Here is a 19,266-nt window from a genome sequence, read left to right on the forward strand (position 1 = left end):
GATCCGGGGCGGGCGAACACGCTGCTGCTGTTACTGCACGTCGGGGCGGTCGTGGCTCCCGACATTGAAGCCCCTGCCCAGCAGAGAAAAATCCCGCGGCATATTTTAGGCCGCGCCGGACGGTGAAATGTCCGCGACCCAAGCCCCGCGATCCGGGGCGGGCGAACACGCTGCCGCTGCCGGAGCTCCCGATGTCAGCATCCACGCGGCCCGAGCCTAAGGCGAGTCGCAGCCGCTCCCGCAGCCTCCGAGGACGGCCGGCTCCGCTGATGGTTAGTCCGGTCTGCGGACTCTGCGGACTCTGCGAACCGGAGCCCTGGAGGCCGCCAGCTCCAGGAGTTGGGCCGATGGTAGGCCGCAGCAGGAACGGAGACACGGCCCAGAAAACAAAGGTCGGGTCTCCGTTCGGAAGGGACACATATTTACAATTTTACACATAGTACACAAACACAAAAACACGACATCACAACTACAATTAAGACCAAAAAACAACAAAAACACAAAGACAAATGGACCGCAGGTAAGCCGCAGCTGCTATGGCAGCGCCGCCATTTTGGTCACGGACAAACGGTGGGGAGCCTGGTCTGTGCGATGGACTGGGATACGTCCCCAGCGTCATGCAACTCTCTGCGATTTCGTGAACTCTCTAACTGAACTCAATGATCATCCGACACACAGGATATTATAACATAATTTTATTAAAGGTCCAAAATTACAAAAAAAACACTTGCCACATGCAACAGACAGTGAGAAATGGTTTACAACAGAATTAGGGCTGGAGTAAGTTCCAATCCACATGGCGAAAATAGGAAAACATAATAAATACTTACACATGGAAAAATCCAAAGCCTAAGATATATTGAACATAAAACAAAGGACATAGCACAGTACAACAACAGGCCATTCAGCCCACAATGTCTGTGCCAAACATGAAGCCAAGATCAACTCCGATCTGCCTGCACATAATCCACATCCACTCCATTCCCTGCACACCCATATCTCCATCCAAAAGCCACTTTAATGCCACTATTGTATCTGCCTCCACCACTACCCATGGCAGCGTGTTCCAGCTAGGGTTGCCAACTGTCCCGTATTAGCCGGGCCATCCCGTGTATTGGGCTAAATTGGTTTGTCCCGTACAGGACCGCTCTTGTCCCGTATTAGGCCGGGGGGGGGGGGGGCGCTGTAGGCCCGGACACTGTAGGCCCGGACACTGTAGGCCCGGACACTGTAGGCCCGGACACTGTAGGCCCGGACACTGTAGGCCCGGACACTGTAGGCCCGGACACTGTAGGCCCGGACACTGTAGGCCTGGACACTGTATGCCCGGACACTGTAGGCCCCGACACTGTAGACCCGGACACTGTAGGTCCGGACACTGTAGGCCCGGACACTGTAGGCCCGGACACTGTAGGCCCGGACACTGTGGGCCCGGACAGTGTAGTCCTAAGGAGGTTGCGTAGCAACCCGCCTCCCGGCCCGGGCAGCCGCTGTTGGTGGAGCGGGAGCACGTGGTCGCTGGCTGGGTGAGGTCACGTGGGGCGCGGGGCATTGACATCTCCTCTTGTCCCTTATTTAGGAGTGAGATAGTTGGCAACCCTAGTTCCAGGCACCCACCATCTTCTGTGTAAAAAAAGATCTCCTTTAAACTTTGCCCTTCTCGGGTTAAAGCTCTGCCCTCTAGCTTAGTTTAGTTTAGAGATACAGCGTGGAAACAGGCCCTTCGGCCCACCGACCAGCGACTGGTGAACACTACCCTACACCCTCGAGGGACAATTTTACATTTGTAACCAAGCCAATTAACCTTCAGACCTGTAGGCCTTTGGAGTGTGGGAGGAAACCGAGGTTTGGATATATCCATCACGGACTCGAATGGTTGCCATCTGAATTTACAAAGGTGCTAGGAACACTTATTAACCTGCATCAAAAATCACATCTGATATAACTACTTACACAAAATAAAACTCATTTTATTTTTCTGCTCACTGTATCTCAATGTACTTGGTAATAATTAACAAATACTAATATTGCATTATTGATATCAATACTAATATAACACTAGCATTAAGTAATATCAATATTTGCATTAGCTATTTTTAAATATTTTTTAAAAAAACATAAAAGTGCCAACTATCTCTCTTCACCAAGACACACAACCTCATAGAAACATAGAAACATAGAAAATAGGTGCAGGAGGAGGCCACTTGGCCCTTCGAGCCAGCACCGCCATTCATTGTGATCATGGCTGATCATCCACAATCAGTAACCTGTGCCTGCCTTCTCCCCATATCCCTTGATTCCGCTAGCCCCTAGAGCTCTATCTAACTCTCCTTTAAATTCATCCAGTGAATTGGCCTCCACTGCCCTCTGTGGCAGAGAATTCCACAAATTCACAACTCTCTGGGTGAAAAAGTTTCTTCTCACCTCAGATTTAAATGGCCTCCCTTTTATTCTTAGACTGTGTGGCCCCTGGTTCTGGGCTCCCCCAACATTGGGAACATTTTCCCTGCATCTAGCTTGTCTAGTCCTTTTATAACTTTATACGTCTCTATAAGATCCCCTCTCATCCTTCTAAACTCCAGTGAATCCAGGCCCAGTCTTTCCAGTCTCTCACCAGTTTTAAATGGCCTCCCCCTTTATTCTTAGACTGTGTCCTCATCAGGAGGTGTTCCCAACTTTTACAATTACGGGTGGAGTTTATGCCAGATTCTCCAAGTTTCCTTCGGTGGCTTCGATTGCAAAAACCTCTCCACGTTTTTGGGGAAGCACTCAGTTTCCTTAAAGACTCTGTGAAATTGTAACCTCTTCACTTCTACACCGTTAACCTGTCCCCAGTCTTCCTGTTAATCAGCGAGCAAGACCCCAGATAACAATACCTATTTATTTAATTTTAATTTCAAGTGCATCTTGTGGTGTGTTATGACAGTTGGCAGACCAATTTCATCCGGGGATGAATAAAGCTCAATTGTATCGTATCGTATCGAAAAAATAATTATGTATCTCCATAATAAATTCATAAGTAACAGGAGTGGAATTAAGCCATTCGGCCCATCGTGTCTATTCCACCATTCAACCGTAGCTGATCTATCTTTCCCTCTCAACCCCATTCTCATTTTTTCTGAACACACTCTTTTGTTCGCTGTAGGAACAGGGAACTGCAGATGCCGGTTTACACAAAGGGATAACTGCAGGAGTAACTCAGCAGGTCAGGCAGCATCTCTGGAGAATATGAGAACTTGGATAGGTGACGTTTCGGCTAATGTTCCAAGAAGGGTTCCCAACATGGAACGTCACCTGTCCATGTTCTTCATGACGTCGCCTGCCTGTTATCACCAGTCATAGTTCTCCATGGGGGAAGCGTGACTTGAACTGTCCACAAACAGCCTTGGTTGCACGAGGAACACCTCGCACTGCCTCGGCAAGGCTGCCAGCAGGATTAAGGATGAGTCTCACCCCAGTCACTCCCTCTTCTCCCCTCTCCCACAGGACAAGAGGTACAGATGTGTGAAAACGCACACCTCCAGATTCAGGGGCTGTTTCTTCCCCAGCCGTTATCAGACAACTGAACCCATCCTACCACCAACTAGAGAGGGGTCCTGACCTACCACCTTACCTCATTGGAGACCCTCGGACTACCTATAATCGGACTTTACTGGAGTTTATCTTGCACAAAACCCTATTCCCTTTATCCTGTATCTGTATACTGTGGACGGCTCGATTGCAAGATGTAAAGTCTTTCTGCTGACTGGATAGCTCGTAACAAAAAAGCTTTTCACTGTACCTCAGTACATGTGACAATAAACTAAGCTAAATGAAAAGTTGTTGAGTTTTCCCAACAATTGACTTGTCCAATTGATTATTAACTGATCTCACAACATAGAGAAAAGATCAAAGGATTATCTCCAAGAGTATCATCAAATAAATCCGGTCAGGCAGACAAAATTCGTCCCTTTTACTCTATCACAGCTGAAGTAAACAACAGTTATTAATTCTTTGCTCTCTTCCTGAAATGCTGTAATTTCCCCCAATTATTTATTCGATTCCTCTTTAAATATATTAGCAAAAGTAGTCCCAGCTCAAATGGAACAGTGCACAGATCAAGGAGAATTACAGAGTTTGCAGATTTGCACATGTTTTGACAAGTTTCGATGCTTTGGGGAGATTACAGGGGTAATTCAGAACACTGCCTTGTATTAAATGAAGTGAACACCAATGCCAAAAGTCCGAAAACTCCCTCTGTAACCAACTTCTCCCACGAGATGCTGCGTGTTTTGTGCGCCTGGCTTATCTCCGCGGAAATCAGTTGGTTAGAGAGACATCCTCGACCATTTCTGGCAGGTTCTCCAACTCCAAGTCGTCTTTCCCATTGTCCGAGATTTCCGAAGTGGCGTAACATCCGGAGTCCCTGGGGCATTCCAGCAGTTGGGATTTGTCGTTCTTCAGGTTGAAGGGTTCGTTCCGAGACGTCGGTTCATTTTTGTCTTCCTCTTCACTGAGGACTACAGCGGAGAAATAACGCATAAATGTCATTCTCGTCAGTCACCTTGATCTGTTACCCACATGCACATTGCAGCCTGTTGGGGGAGTCCAGAACAAGGGGCCACACACAGTTTAAGAATAAGGGGGTAGGCCATTTAGAATGGAGATGAGGAAATACTTTTTCAGTCAGAGAGTTGTGAATCTGTGGAATTCTCTGCCTCAGAAGGCAGTGGAGGCCAATTCTCTGAATGCATTCAAGAGAGAGCTAGATAGAGCTCTTAAGGATAGCGGAGTCAGGGGGTATGGGGAGAAGGCAGGAACAGGGTACTGATTGAGAATGATCAGCCATGATCACATTGAATGGGGGTGCTGGCTCGAAGGGCCGAATGGCCTCCTCCTGCACCTATTGTCTATTGTCTATTGATAGGCATTCACGAGTCCGCAAGCTATAGGAGTAGAATTAGGCCATTCTGCCCATCGAGCCCACTCCGCCATTCTATCATGGCCGATCTCTGCCTATCAATCCCATTCTCCTGCCTTCTCCCCATAACACCTGGCACCCGTTCTAATCAAGGATTTGTTTATCTCTGCCATAAAAATATCCACTGGAGGTAGACACAAAATGCTGGAGTAACTCAGCAGGTCAGGCAGCATCTCTGGAGAGAAGGAATGGGTGACGTTTCAGGTCGGGACCCTTCAGAAATTCTTCCACATCTCCTTCCTAAACAAACATCCTTTAATTCTAAGGCTGTGACCTCTAGTCCTAGACTCTCCCACCAGCGGAAACATCCTCTCCACATCCACTCTATCCAGGCCTTTCACTATTCTGTACGTTTCAATGAGGTCCCCCCTCATTCTTCTAAACTCCAGCGAGTACAGGCCCAGTGCTGTCAAACGATCATCACGTGCTAACCCATTCATTCTTGGGATCATTCTTGTAAACCTCCTCTGGACTCTCTCCAGAGCCAGCACATCCTTCCTCAGATATGGGGCCCAAAGTTACACTCCTTCCTGTACAGAGACCTACAGTAAGTAGGGTTGCCAACTTTCCCACTCCCAAATAAGGGACAAAAGGTGACGTCGCCGCCCGCGCCCCACGTAACCTCACCCACCCAGCGGCCACATGCTCCCGCACCACCAATGGCGACCGCCCGGGCCAGGAGGCGGGTTACTATGCAACCTCCATTAGGTGGCGCCCGGGCCTCAGGGCCTACAGCGGCCCCTGGGCCTACACTGTCTGGGCCTACAGCGGCCCCCGGGCCTACAGTTTCCGGGCCTACAGGGTCCGGGCCTACAGTGTCTGGGCCTACAGCCCCCCCTGGGCCTACAGTGTCCAGGCCTACAGTGTCCGGGCCTACAGCGCCCCCGGACCTAATACGGGACAAGGGCGGTCCCGTACGGGACAAACAAATTTAGCCCAATATACGGGATGTCCCGGCTAACACGGGACAGTTGGCAACCCTAACAGTAAGGCAGAAGTACCGAGGCTCCACTTACCATCCATACTCTGCTGTGCGGCCGACAAGATCTTTGCTCTCAGCGCCGCGTCTGTGATGTTAAGTTCAATGAGGTGGCTCTCCTTCAGGTCTTTGAGGTCATCCAGATTCTGGTAGCCGTTCAGAAGGAAAGTGGAATAAAGATCCTGCACAAAAGAAATGAAAGAACCAAGACCGTTACGCACAAGGAGTGACCGCGAAGAGTCCTCTGACTCCTTTAAAGGGCGGCGCAGGGGTAGAGTTGCTGCTTTACAGCGAATGCAGCGCCGGAGTCCCGGGTTCACACCACACCACACTGACCACGCCACACCACACCACACTGACCACACCACACCACACTGACCACACCGACCACACCACACTGACCACACCACACTGACCACACCACACTGACCACACCACACCACACCACATCACACCACGCCACACCACACCACACAGACCACTCCACACCACACCACACTGACCACACCACACCACACCACACCATACCACACAGACCACTCCACACCACACTGCACAGACCACATCACACCACGCCACACCACACCACACAGACCACTCCACACCACACCACACTGACCACACCACACCACACCACACAGACCACACCACACCACACCACACCACACCACACCACACCACACCACACCACGCCACACCACACCACACCACACCACACCACACTGACCACACCACACCACACCACACCACACCACTCCACACCACACCACACTGACCACACCACACCACACCACACAGACCACACCACACCACACCACACCACACCACACCACGCCACACCACACCACACCACACCACACCACACTGACCACACCACACCACACCACACTGACCACACCACACCACACCACACCACACCACACCACACCACACCACACCACACTGACCACACCACACCACACCACACCACACCGCACTGACCACTCCACACCACACCACACCGCACTGACCACTCCACACCACTCCACACCACACCGCACTGACCACTCCACACCACACCACACCGCACTGACCACTCCACACCACACCACACCACTCCACTCCACACCACACCACACTGACCACACCACACCACACTGACCACACCACACCACTCCACACTGACCACACCACACCACACTGACCACACCACACCACACTCCACACCACACCAACCTGCAGTTGGATCCTCTCCAACAATTCCTGGATGGAGTCTGGAAGTGGCTGCGTGCTACTCCTGTGGCGCCGGTGTTTTTTGGCGTTGTTCTCCTCATCGGGAAGGACATCCACGTAAATGAACTTGAAGTTCCCCATTCGAGCGTTGAGCATTCCCGTCCATGTGCCCATGGTCGACTTGTTGATGATGCTGATGATGTCTCCTTTCTGAAAGAGGTCAGCACAAGTTAATCCCTTGCCCCGCTTGAACTCTAAAGTGGGGTGACGCTAACACAAGCGAAAGGAGAGGTCGGCACGGTGGCGCAGCGGTAGAGTTGCTGCATCGCAGCGCCAGAGACCCGGGTTCCATCCTGACTACGGGCGCCGTCTGCACGGAGTTTGTACGTTCTCCCCGTGGGTTTTCTCTGGGAGCTCCGGTTTTCTCTCACACTCCAAAGATGTGACAGGTTTGTAAGTTAATGGCGTTGGTAAAATTGTAAATTATCCCTAGTGTGTGTAGGATAGTGCGAGTTTAGTTTAGAGATACAGCGCTGAAACAAGCCCTTCGGCCCACCGGGTCCGCGCCGACCAGCGATCCCCGCACATTAACACTATCCTACACCCACTAGGGACAATTTTTACATTTACCAAGCCAATTAACCTACATACCTGCACGCCTTTGGAGTGTGGGAGGAAACCGAAGATCTCGGAGAAAACCCACGCAGGTCACGGGGAGAACGTACAAACTCCGTACAGACAGTGCCCGTAGTCAGGATCGAACCCGGGTCTGCGGCGCTGCATTCGCTGTAAGGCAGCAACTTTACCGCTGCGCCACCGTGACCGCGTGAGTGTACGGGGATCGCTGGTCGGCGTAGCCTGTTTCCGCGCTGTATCTCTAAACTAATGTAAACTAAATTAAGAGTGCATGAATAGTGGATATAGGTTGATGGGGAGGAGGGGAAGAGGTTGTTCCTGATATAAAAAAATTCACAAAGTGCTGGAGTAACTCAGCTGAACAGGCAGCATCTCGGTAGAACATGGGCAGGTGAGGTATTGGGCCGAGACCATTCTTTAGGCCTGGTTTCTGGACAGAGAAAGCACACTAACGCCTCTGCATCCTTAGAAGGCTTAGGATGTATTTCCATGTCCCCTACAACTCTCACCAACTTCTACAGATGGTCCGTAGAAAGCATGAAATCAGGATGCTTCACTGCCTGGTGTGGGAACAGCTCCATCCAAGACCGCAGCGAATCGTGGACGCAGCCCAGACCATCGCACCAACCAACCAACCTCCCTTCCATTGACTCCATCTACGCCTCACGCTGCCTCGGCAAGGCCAGCAGCATCATCAAGGACCAGTCTCACCCTTGGCCACTCCCTCTTCATAGAGTCATAGAGTGACACAGTGTGGAAACAGGCCCTTAGCCCAACTTGCCCACACCGGCCAACAATGTCCCAGCTACCCTAGTCCCACCTGCCTGCATATGGTCCATATCCCTCCAAACCTATCCTATCCATGTACCTGTCTAACTGTTTCTCAAACGTTGGGATAGTCCCAGTCTCAACCACCTCCTCTGGCAGCTCGTTCCATACACCCACCACCCTTTGTGTGAAAATGTTACCCCTCAGATTCCTTTTCCCCTTTACCTTGAACCTATTTCCCCTCTCCCATCGGGCACAAGGTACAGAAGTGCGAAAACGCACACCTCCAGATTCAGGGACAGTTTCTTCCCAGCTGTTATCAGGCAACCGAATCATCCTACCGCAACCAGAGAGCAGTGGTGAACTACGATCTACCTCATTGGTGACCCTCGGGACTCTATTTGATCGGACGTCACTGGCATAACCTTGCACTAAATGTCATTCCCTTTATCCTGTATCTGCACACTGCGGACGGCTTGGTTGCGATCGCGTATTGTCTTTCCGCTGGCTGGATAGCACGCAACGCAAAGCTTCTTCACTGTACCTCGGTACACAATTCAAAACAATATCTTTATTGACATTGTACAAGCACAACGAGATTAAGAATGCCACTTCCATTTCGATGCTATAAAATAAATAGATAAATCTCGGCGGAAACGAAAACAACAAAGGTCGGGGGGGGGGGGGGGGGGGGGGAAATAAAAGGAATCAAGGTAAAGTGCAAAAAATGTTCATGCAAGGGTCAGTTGTACCAGATGATCCTGGGGGCAGAGACATGTCATGGAGGGGCTCTCAGCAGGTTCGATTCAGACCAGCTGCAGCTCTAGGGATAAAGCTGTTTAATGGTCTGGAGGTGCGGGGGTAGAAGGCCTTGTAACGTCTGCCAGATGGAAGTAGTTCAAACAGACGGTGGCTATACAATAGACAATAGACAATAGGTGCAGGAGGAGGCCATTCGGCCCTTCGAGGCAGCACCGCCATTCAATGTGATCATGGCTGATCATTCTCAATCAGTACCCCGTTCCTGCCCTCTCCCCATACCCCCTGACTCCGCTATCCTTAAGAGCTCTATTTAGCTCTTTCTTGAATGCATTCAGAGAATTGGCCTCCACTGCCTTCTGAGGCGGAGAATTCCACAGATTTACAACTCTCTGACTGAAAAAGTTTCTCCTCATCTCAGTTCTAAATGGCCCACCCCTTATTCTTAAACTGTGGCCCCTTGTTCTGGACTCCCCCAACATTGGGAACATGTTTCCTGCCTCCAACGTGTCCAACCCCTTAATAACCTTATACGTTTCGATAAGATCCCCTCTCATCCATCTAAATTCCAGTGTGTACAAGCCTAGTCGCTCCAGTCTTTCAACATACGACAGTCCCGCCATTCCGGGAATTGACCTAGTAAACCTACGCTGCACGTAGAAGAAGAAGAAGAAGTTTATTATTATTATTGTAAGCTAAACTGGACGTTACCTTGAGCTTCAGGGAGTCGGTGTCGTAGGGGCTCGGCGTGAAGTCCGTGTGCACTCGAGCACGGCCACAGAAGGGACCGGTGTAGGGCACCTCCTCATCCAGCCGCAGACTGTCCCTGTTGCTCATGGTGTCCGACACACTTGCCATCCCACCTGGTCGCCAGAACAATAAACATCATGGATACTGTAAACACCCCTCTGCAGACATACCCACCGCCGCTCCTCTCTCTCCGTTAGGCCCGGAGAAGGGGGTCTCGACCCGAAACGTCACCCATTCCTTCTCTCCAGAGATGCTGCCTGTCCCCGCTGAGTTACTCCAGCATTTTGTGATACCTCCTCTCTCTGTCTCCCAAGCCTCATTGAAGTTTTTCCGGCCCCGTCACAACCCCATCCTCTACCCTTGACGGATGTACATGGTACATTGCCCTTATAAGACCTGGAATGCATAAGGGGATCTTACAGAGACGTATAAAATTATAAAAGGACTGGGCAAGCTAGATGTAGGAAAAATGTTCCCAATGTTGGGGGGAGTCCAGAACCAGGGGCCACACACAGGCTAAGAATAAAGGGGAGGCCATTTAAAGCTGAGGTGAGAGAAAACTTTTTCAGCCAGAGAGTTGTGAATTTGTGGAATTCTCTGCCACAGAGGGCAGTGGAGGCCAAATCATGGATGAATTTAAAAGAGTGTTAGATAGAGCTCGAGAGGCTAGTGGAATCAAGGGATATGGGGAGAAGGCAGGCACGGGTTACTGATTGTGGATGATCAGCCATGATCACAATGAATGGCGGTGCTGGCTGGAAGGGCCAAATGACCTCCTCCTGCACCTATTTTCCATGTTTCTATGTTTCTACAGTAAACCTTCGTTATAATGGATGGGGAAATGGTCTGTAATTGCTGATTGTCTGCTCTATAGAAACAGACATAGAAACATGGAAAATAGGTGCAGGAGTAGGCCATTTGGCCCTTCAAGCCAGCACCACCATTCAATATGATCATATCATATCATATCATCATATATATACAGCCAGAAACAGGCCTTTTCGGCCCACCAAGTCCGTGCCGCCCAGCGATCCCCGTACATTAACACTATCCTACACCCACTAGGGACAATTTTTACATTTACCCAGCCAATTAACCTACATACCTGTACGTCTTTGGAGTGTGGGAGGAAACCGAAGATCTCGGAGAAAACCCATGCAGGTCACGGGGAGAACGTACAAACTCCTTACAGTGCAGCACCCGTAGTCAGGATCGAACCTGAGTCTCTGGTGCTGCATTCGCTGTAAAGCAGCAACTCTACCGCTGCGCTACCGTGCTGATCATCCAAAATCAGTACGCCATTCCTGCTTTCTCCCCATATCCCTTGATTCCGTTAGCCCCAAGAGCTAAATCTAACTCACTCTTGAATACATCCAGTGAATTGGCCTCCACTGCCTTCTGTGGCAGAGAAGTCCACAGATTCACAACTCTCTGACTGGGTGAAAAAGTTTTTCCTCATCTCAGTTCTAAATTGCCTCCCCCTTATTCTTAAACTGTGACCCCTGGTTCTGGACTCCACCAACATCAGGAACATTTTTCCTGCAATTAGCCTGTCCAATCCCTTAAATTTTTTATTTATGTTTCTATGAGATCCCCTCTCATTCTTCTAAACTTCTATATCCAGGTAAGAGATGGCCTACTCCTGCACCTATTTTCCATGAGGGGGGATCTTATTGAAACATATAAGATAATTAGGGGATTGGACACATTAGAGGCAGGAAACATGTTCCCAATGTTGGGGGAGTCCAGAACAAGGGGCCACAGTTTAAGAATAAGGGGTAGGCCATTTAGAACGGAGATGAGGAAGAACATTTTCAGTCAGAGAGTGGTGAAGGTGTGGAATTCTCTGCCTCAGAAGGCAGTGGAGGCCAGTTCGTTGGTTGCTTTCAAGAAAGAGCTGGATAGAGCTCTTAAGGATAGCGGAGTGAGGGGATATGGGGAGAAGGCAGGAACGGGGTACTGATTGAGAGTGATCAGCCATGATCGCATTGAATGGCGGTGCTGGCTCGAAGGGCTGAATGGCCTACTCCTGCACCTATTGTCTATTGTCTATTGTCTATTACCATTGTGTAAGTCGTAGAAACAAGCAAGTGCAGAAGCTCGTTAATAATATACAAAGGGACTCAAGGCGCTGGAGTAACTCAGCGGGTCAGGCAGCATCTCTGGAGAACATGGATAGGTGACATTTCACAGAGTGCTGGAGTAACTCAGCGGGTCAGGCAGCATCTCTGGAGAACGTGGATAGGTGACGTTTCGGGTCGAGACCCTTCTTCAGACTGGCGACCCGAAACGTCACCCGTTCCTTCTCTCCCGAGATGCTCCCTGAACCGCTGAGTTACTCCAGCACTTTGTGTCTACCAAGGTCCCGTTAACTTACTTGACGAGCTCTGACCACTGTTCAGACTCTGAAGACTCTCGAGAGATTCGCAGTGTCTTAAGCAGCTCCCTTCACCATCTTGTTCTGCCTGGTTTAATGGATCCTCTCCGCTGTCCTCACCCTGAAAGAAAACATTGTCATTTTTAAGTGACCGCCCATATCATAGAAACATAGACAATAGGTGCAGGAGGAGGCCATTTTGGCCCTTCGAGCCAGCACCGCCAATCATTGTGATCATGGCTGATCATCCACAATCAGTAACCCGTGCCTGCCTTCTCCCCATATCCCTTGATTCCGCTAGCCCCCAGAGCTCTATCTAATTCTCTTTTAAATTCATCCAGTGAATTGGCCTCCACTGCCCTCTGTGGCAGAGAATTCCACAAATTCACAACTCTCTGGGTGAAAAAGTTTCTTCTCACCTCAATTTTAAATGGCCTTCCCTTTATTCGTAGACTGTGTGTGGCCCCTGGTTCTGGACTCCCCCCAACATTGGGAACATTTTTCCTACATCTAGGAATGAACAGCCAAGAAAGCACCCCAACTTACTTCGAAGGCTTCGGAAATTCAGCATCTCCCCAGCAGCTCTCACCAACTTCTACAGACGCGTCACAGAAAGCACACGATGAAAGCGGGCAGACGCACAGAGTACATGAATCGAGGACCAGAGGACATAGGTTTAAGGTGAAGGGGAAAAGATTTTTTTTTTTTTTTTTATATTTTATTTTTGAAAAGCATATGTACAAATCGAAATAAGAAAAAAACACATTTGTTACAAAGTTCTTACATAGCTTCAATTTTTAAATTTTTGAAGAGAGAAAGTAAAAATAAAAATATAAAACTATAAACTTGGGGAGAGAGAATAAGAGGGTTAAAAAAAAAAAGGATCTAACAATAAAAATTAACGGGAGTAGATCCGGGAGACAAAAACCACAGCTGTACATCCAACCCCCAACTCAAGTTTCAACTTTTTATTTAAATTTTTATTTTTATTTTAGTCCTGTGCCAAACCCATTTACTTTTCTAAAAATTCAATAAAAGGAGACCATATTTTTAAAAATAACTCAGGTTTGTCGATTAAGGCAAACCTTATTTTTTCCAAATGCAGGGTCTCTGTCATTTCCGTAGTCCACATTTTAATTGTGGGGGTTATTGGTTTTTTCCAAAATTTAAGTATTAGTTTTTTCGCAGTTATTAGACTGTAATCAAGAAAATGTACCTGACTTACTGTAAAATTTGTAGTATGTTCTGATAATCCTAATATAATTAATTTTGGGTCCATATCTAATTTTTTATTAATAACTTTAGAAACTATTTTAAAAATCTCCAACCAGAAGTTTTGCATTTTTATACAAGTTACGAAAATATGAGTTAAATTAGCTTCTTGAAATTGACATTTATCACACATAGGAGAGATACTAGGAAAAATCCTATTTAATTTCGTCTTCGAATAATGTAATCTATGTATAATTTTAAATTGTATTAAGGAATGTCTAGTATTCAATGAACATTGATGTATATGTTGTAAACTTTCATCCCATATATCTTGCATTATAAATTGATTCAATTCGTCCTCCCATGCTCGTCTATAAGATTCTGATGACGGAATGTCAATGTCAAGGAGAGTATTATAAATAAAAGATATAGAAGGGGAAAAGATTTAATAGGAATCTGAGGGGTAACTTTTTCACACAGAGGGTGGTGGGTGTATAGAACAAGCTGCCAGAGGAGGTAGTTGAGGCTGGGACTATCCCATCGTTTAAGAAACAGTTGGACGGGTACATGGATAGGACAGGTTAGGAGGGTTATGGGCCAAACGCAGGCAGGTGAGACTGGTGCAGCTGGGACATGTTGGCCAGTGTGGGCAAGTTGGGCCGAAGGGCCTGTTTCCACACTGTATCACGCTAGGACAATGACTATGAGAAAGCTTTTCAACGGGATGCATCACAGCTTGGTTTGGGAACAGCTCCACCAAAGACCGCAGCAAATTGCAGCGAATTGTGGACACAGCCCAGACCATCGCACAAACCAACTTCCGTTCTATCAACTCTATCCACACCTCACGCTGCCTCGGCAAGGCCAGCAGCATAATCAAGGACCAGTCTCACCCCGGTCACTCCCTCTTCTCCCCTCTCCCATTTGGCAAGAGGTACAGAAGTGTGAAAACGCACACCTCCAGATTCAGGGACAGTTTCTTCCCAGCTGTTATCGGGCAACTGAACCATCCTATCATCAACTATAGAGGGGTCCTGAGCTACCATCAACATCATTGGAGACCTTCGGACTATCTTTAATCGAACTTTACTGATCTTGCACTAAACGTTATTCCCTTTATCCTGTACATATACACTGTGGACGGCTTGATTGTGATCATGTATTAGTGTAAATTGTCCCTAGTGTGTGTAGGACAGAGTTAATGTGTGGGGATAGCAGGTCGGCACGGACTCGGCGGGCCGAAGGGTCTGTTTCCGCGCTGTATCTCTTAACTAAACTTAACTAAAATTCGTACTATCCTACACACACTAGCGGTAATTTCACATTTTTTACACCAAGCCAATTAGCCTACAGACCTGCACGTGTTTGGAGTGTGGGTGGAGACCGGAGCACCCGGAGAAAACCCACGCGGGTCACGGGGGAGAGCGTACAAACTCCGTACAGGCAGCGCCCGCGGTCGGGATCGAACCCGGGTCTCCGGCACTGTATCTCGAAACTAAACTGAACTGAACTCGAGGCAAAAAGACTCACCATCTCCTCCGTCAAGGCTTTGATGTACTTGCGAGCCATTTTCTTCTTCATGGTTTTGGTGATGGCCCTCATGGTCTTGCTGATGCCGCCCGCGTTCTGTGCCGGCTTGGCCACATTCTCGTCGGTGGCTTCGGTATCGACTGCCTGCACACAGGGAATAATAAACGCCAGTATTAGACCCGTGATCCACATGGCTGTAGATCCATGTCTAGTTTTACTGTTGCACATCCGGTCCGTAATCCAGATCGGGTTTTGTACTGGAGACTAGCAGGTCTGAAGAAGGGTCTCGACCCGAAACGTCACCCATTCCTTCTCTCCTGAGATGCTGCCTGACCTGCTGAGTTACTCCGGCATTTAGTGAAATAAATACCTTCCATTTGTAACAGCATCTGCAGTTATATTCTTACAGGCCTGTACTAGGTTAACGCAGTACAAAACCCGATCTGGATTATAGGCTGGATGTGCAACAGTAAAACCAGACATGGATCTACAATGGCCGCTCCCCCCATCATCAGAGTCATAGAGTCATTGAGTGACACAGCGTGGAAACAGGCCCTTCGGCCCAACTTACCCATACCGGCCAACAATGTCCCAGCTACACTCGTCCCACCTGCCCGCGTTTGGCCCATATCCCTTCAAACCTGTCCTATCCATGTACCTGTCTAACTGTTTCTTAAACGTTGGGACAGTCCCAGCCTCAACTACCTCCTCTGGCAGTTTGCTGTTGAGGGTGTGCAGCGTAGGTTTACTAGGTTAATTCCCGGAATGGCGGGACTGTCATATGTTGAAAGGCTAGAGCGACTAGGCTTATATACACTGGAATTTAGAAGGATGAGAGGAGATCTTATCGAAACGTATAAGATTATTAAGGGGTTGGACACGTTAGAGGCAGGAAACATGTTCCCAATGTTGGGGGAGTCCAGAACAAGGGGCCACAGTTTAAGAATAAGGGGTAGGCCATTTAGAACTGAGATGAGGAAAACCTTTTTCAATCAGAGAGTTGTGAATCTGTGGAATTCTCTGCCTCAGAAAGCAATGGAGGCCAATTCTCTGAATGCATTCAAGAGAGAGCTAGATAGAGCTCTTAAGGACAGCGGAGTCAGGGGGTATGGGGAGAAGGCAGGAACGGGGTACTGATTGAGAATGATCAGCCATGATCACATTGAATGGCGGTGCTAGCTCGAAGGGCCGAAGGGCCGAATGGCCTCCTCCTGCACCTATTGTCTATTGTCTATTGTTCCATACACCCACCACCCTCTGTGTGAAGAAATTACCTCTCGGATTCCTATGAAATCTTTTCCCCCTTCACCTTAAACCTATGCCCTCTGGTCCTCGATTCAAGCCGCCCCCTCCCCTGACATCAGTCTGAAGACGGGTCTCGACCCAAAACGTCACCCATTCCTTCTCTCCTGAGATGCTGATTGACCCGCTGAGTTACTCCAGCATTTTGTGATACCTTCGATTTGTACCAGCATCTGCAGATATTTTCCTACAGGTCACGGGGGGAATGTACAAACTCCGTACAGACATTTGAGGGGTAACTCTTTCACACAAAGGGTGGTGGGTGTACGGAACAAGCTGCCAGAGGAGGTAGTTGAGGCTGGGACCATCCCAACGTTTAAGAAACAGTTAGACGGGTAGACAATAGACAATAGACAATAGGTGCAGGAGTAGGCCATTCAGCCCTTCGAGCCAGCACCGCCATTCAATGCGATCATGGCTGATCACTCAATCAGTACCCCGTTCCTGCCTTCTCCCCATACCCCCTCACTCCGCTATCCTCAAGAGCTCTATCCAGCTCTCTCTTGAAAGCATCCAACGAACTGGCCTCCACTGCCTTCTGAGGCAGAGAATTCCACACCTTCACCACCCTCTGACTGAAAAAGTTCTTCCTCATCTCCGTTCTAAATGGCCTACCCCTTATTCTCAAACTGTGGCCCCTTGTTCTGGACTCCCCTAACATTGGGATACCTTGGGTACATGGATTGGACAGGTTTGGAGGGATATGGACCAAACGTTGGCAGGTGGGACTAGTGTAGCTGGGACATGTTGGCCGGCGTGGGCAAGTTGGGCCAAAGGGCCTGTATGCACGCTGTGGTGGGCCCCAGTATTCCGTACCCAGTTCCATGCTGCACCTTGGTAACCCAACAGCAGGTGGCGCTCTCTGCACAGCGTGGTCTGGTCCGGAGATCATGCCCACCTTCACTCCTTTCCTGTGGGCTATCAGGTTAGAGATACAGAAGGGAAACAGGCCCTTCGGCCCATCGGGTCTATTCTGACTCCTGAGGGCGTGCAGCGTAGGTTCACTAGGTTGATTCCCGGAATGGCGGGACTGTCGTATGTTGAAAGGCTGGAGCAATTAGGCTTGTATACACTGGAATTTAGATGCTGGCTCGAAGGGCTGAATGGCCTCCTCCTGCACCTATTGTCTATTGTCTATTGTCTATTGTCTATTGTCTATTGTTCCATCACCTGTTCATACTTGTTCTATGTTATCAAACTTTCCCATCCACTCCCTTCTTGGGTTATGTGTTGAGTCTTTAGTCCAGAGGGAGACTCAGAGATTTGGCGGTCACGGTGGCGCAGCGGTAGAGTTGCCGCCTTACAGCGAACGTAGCGCCGGAGACCCGGGTTCGATCCCGACTACGGGTGCAGTCTGCACGGAGTTTGTAGGTCTGCACGGGCGCTGTAGGTCCGGACGCTGTAGGTCCGGACAGTGTAGGTCCGGACAGTGTAGGTCCGGACAGTGTAGGTCCGGACAGTGTAGGTCCGGACAGTGTAGGTCTGGACAGTGTAGGTCCAGACGCTGTAGGTCCGGACAGTGTAGGTCCGGACAGTGTAGGTCCAGACGCTGTAGGTCCGGACAGTGTAGGTCCAGACGCTGTAGGTCCGGATGCTGTAGGTCCGGACAGTGTAGGTCCGGACTGTGTAGGTCCGGACAGTGTAGGTCCGGACAGTGTAGGTCCAGACGCTGTAGGTCCGGACAGTGTAGGTCCGGACAGTGTAGGTCCAGACGCTGTAGGTCCGGACAGTGTAGGTCCGGACAGTGTAGGTCCGGACACTGTAGGTCCGGACAGTGTAGGTCCGGACAGTGTAGGTCCGGACAGTGTAGGTCCAGACGCTGTAGGTCCGGACAGTGTAGGCCCGGACAGTGTAGGTCCGGACGCTGTAGGTCCGGACAGTGTAGGTCCGGACAGTGTATGTCCGGACACTGTAGGTCCGGACACTGTAGGTCCGGACACTGTAGGTCCGGACAGTGTAGGTCCAGATGCTGTAGGTCCAGACGCTGTAGGTCCGGACAGTGTAGGTCCGGACAGTGTAGGTCCGGACGCTGTAGGTCCGGACAGTGTAGGTCCGGACAGTGTAAGTCCGGACAGTGTAGGTCCGGACACTGTAGGTCCGGACACTGTAGGTCTGGACACTGTAGGTCCGGACAGTGTAGGTCCAGACGCTGTAGGTCCGGACAGTGTAGGTCCAGACGCTGTGGGTCCGGACAGTGTTGGTCCGGACAGTGTAGGCCCGGACAGTGTAGGTCCGGAGGCCCGGGCGCCGCCTAATGGAGGTTGCGTGGCAACCCGCCTCCCGGCCCGTGCGGCCGCCATTGGTGGAGCGGGAGCAGGTGGCCGCTGGCTGGGTGAGGTCACGTGGGGCGCGGGGCGGTGACGTCACCTTGTCCCTTATTTGGTAGTGAGATAGTTGGCAACCCCTAACAGACAGACACACACAGACACACACACACACACACACACACACACACACACACACACACACACACACACACACACACACACACACACACACACACACACACACACACACACACACACAGAAGATAGACACAAAAAGCTGGAGTAACTCAGCGGGACAGGCAGCATCTCTGGTGAGAAGAGTCTGAAGAAACATGTGAGTTATTCCAGCATTTTGTGTCTGTCTTCGGTTTAAACCCGCATCTGCAGTTCCTTCCTGCAACATCAGGGGCACCTACACTGGTCTCGGCTTTGTCCTCCGATTTGGCCGCATGCCTGAAACGATCAAAAGTGCCAAAGCTGCTGGTGCGCTGTAAAAGAACAAGAGTCACGTCAG

General features: G+C 49.7%; 1 protein-coding gene across 1 annotated transcript; it reads right to left on the reverse strand.

Annotated features, from left to right (window-relative positions):
* Nucleotides 1-710: 710 nt before the first annotated feature.
* On the reverse strand, nucleotides 711-19,237 carry LOC144599009 (SAM domain-containing protein SAMSN-1-like). Its single transcript, XM_078409732.1, has 7 exons — nucleotides 19,169-19,237; nucleotides 15,184-15,327; nucleotides 12,442-12,562; nucleotides 10,026-10,177; nucleotides 7,155-7,361; nucleotides 5,977-6,121; nucleotides 711-4,499 (listed from the first exon to the last, which is right to left on the reverse strand). The coding sequence occupies exons 2-7, from the start codon at nucleotides 15,253-15,255 to the stop codon at nucleotides 4,300-4,302; spliced, it is 897 nt and encodes a 298-aa protein (XP_078265858.1). The 5' UTR covers nucleotides 15,256-15,327; nucleotides 19,169-19,237; the 3' UTR covers nucleotides 711-4,299.
* Nucleotides 19,238-19,266: the final 29 nt, after the last annotated feature.

This window comes from Rhinoraja longicauda, chromosome 12 (genome assembly GCF_053455715.1).
Source record: "Rhinoraja longicauda isolate Sanriku21f chromosome 12, sRhiLon1.1, whole genome shotgun sequence".
NCBI classification, from domain to species: Eukaryota; Metazoa; Chordata; class Chondrichthyes; order Rajiformes; family Arhynchobatidae; genus Rhinoraja; species Rhinoraja longicauda.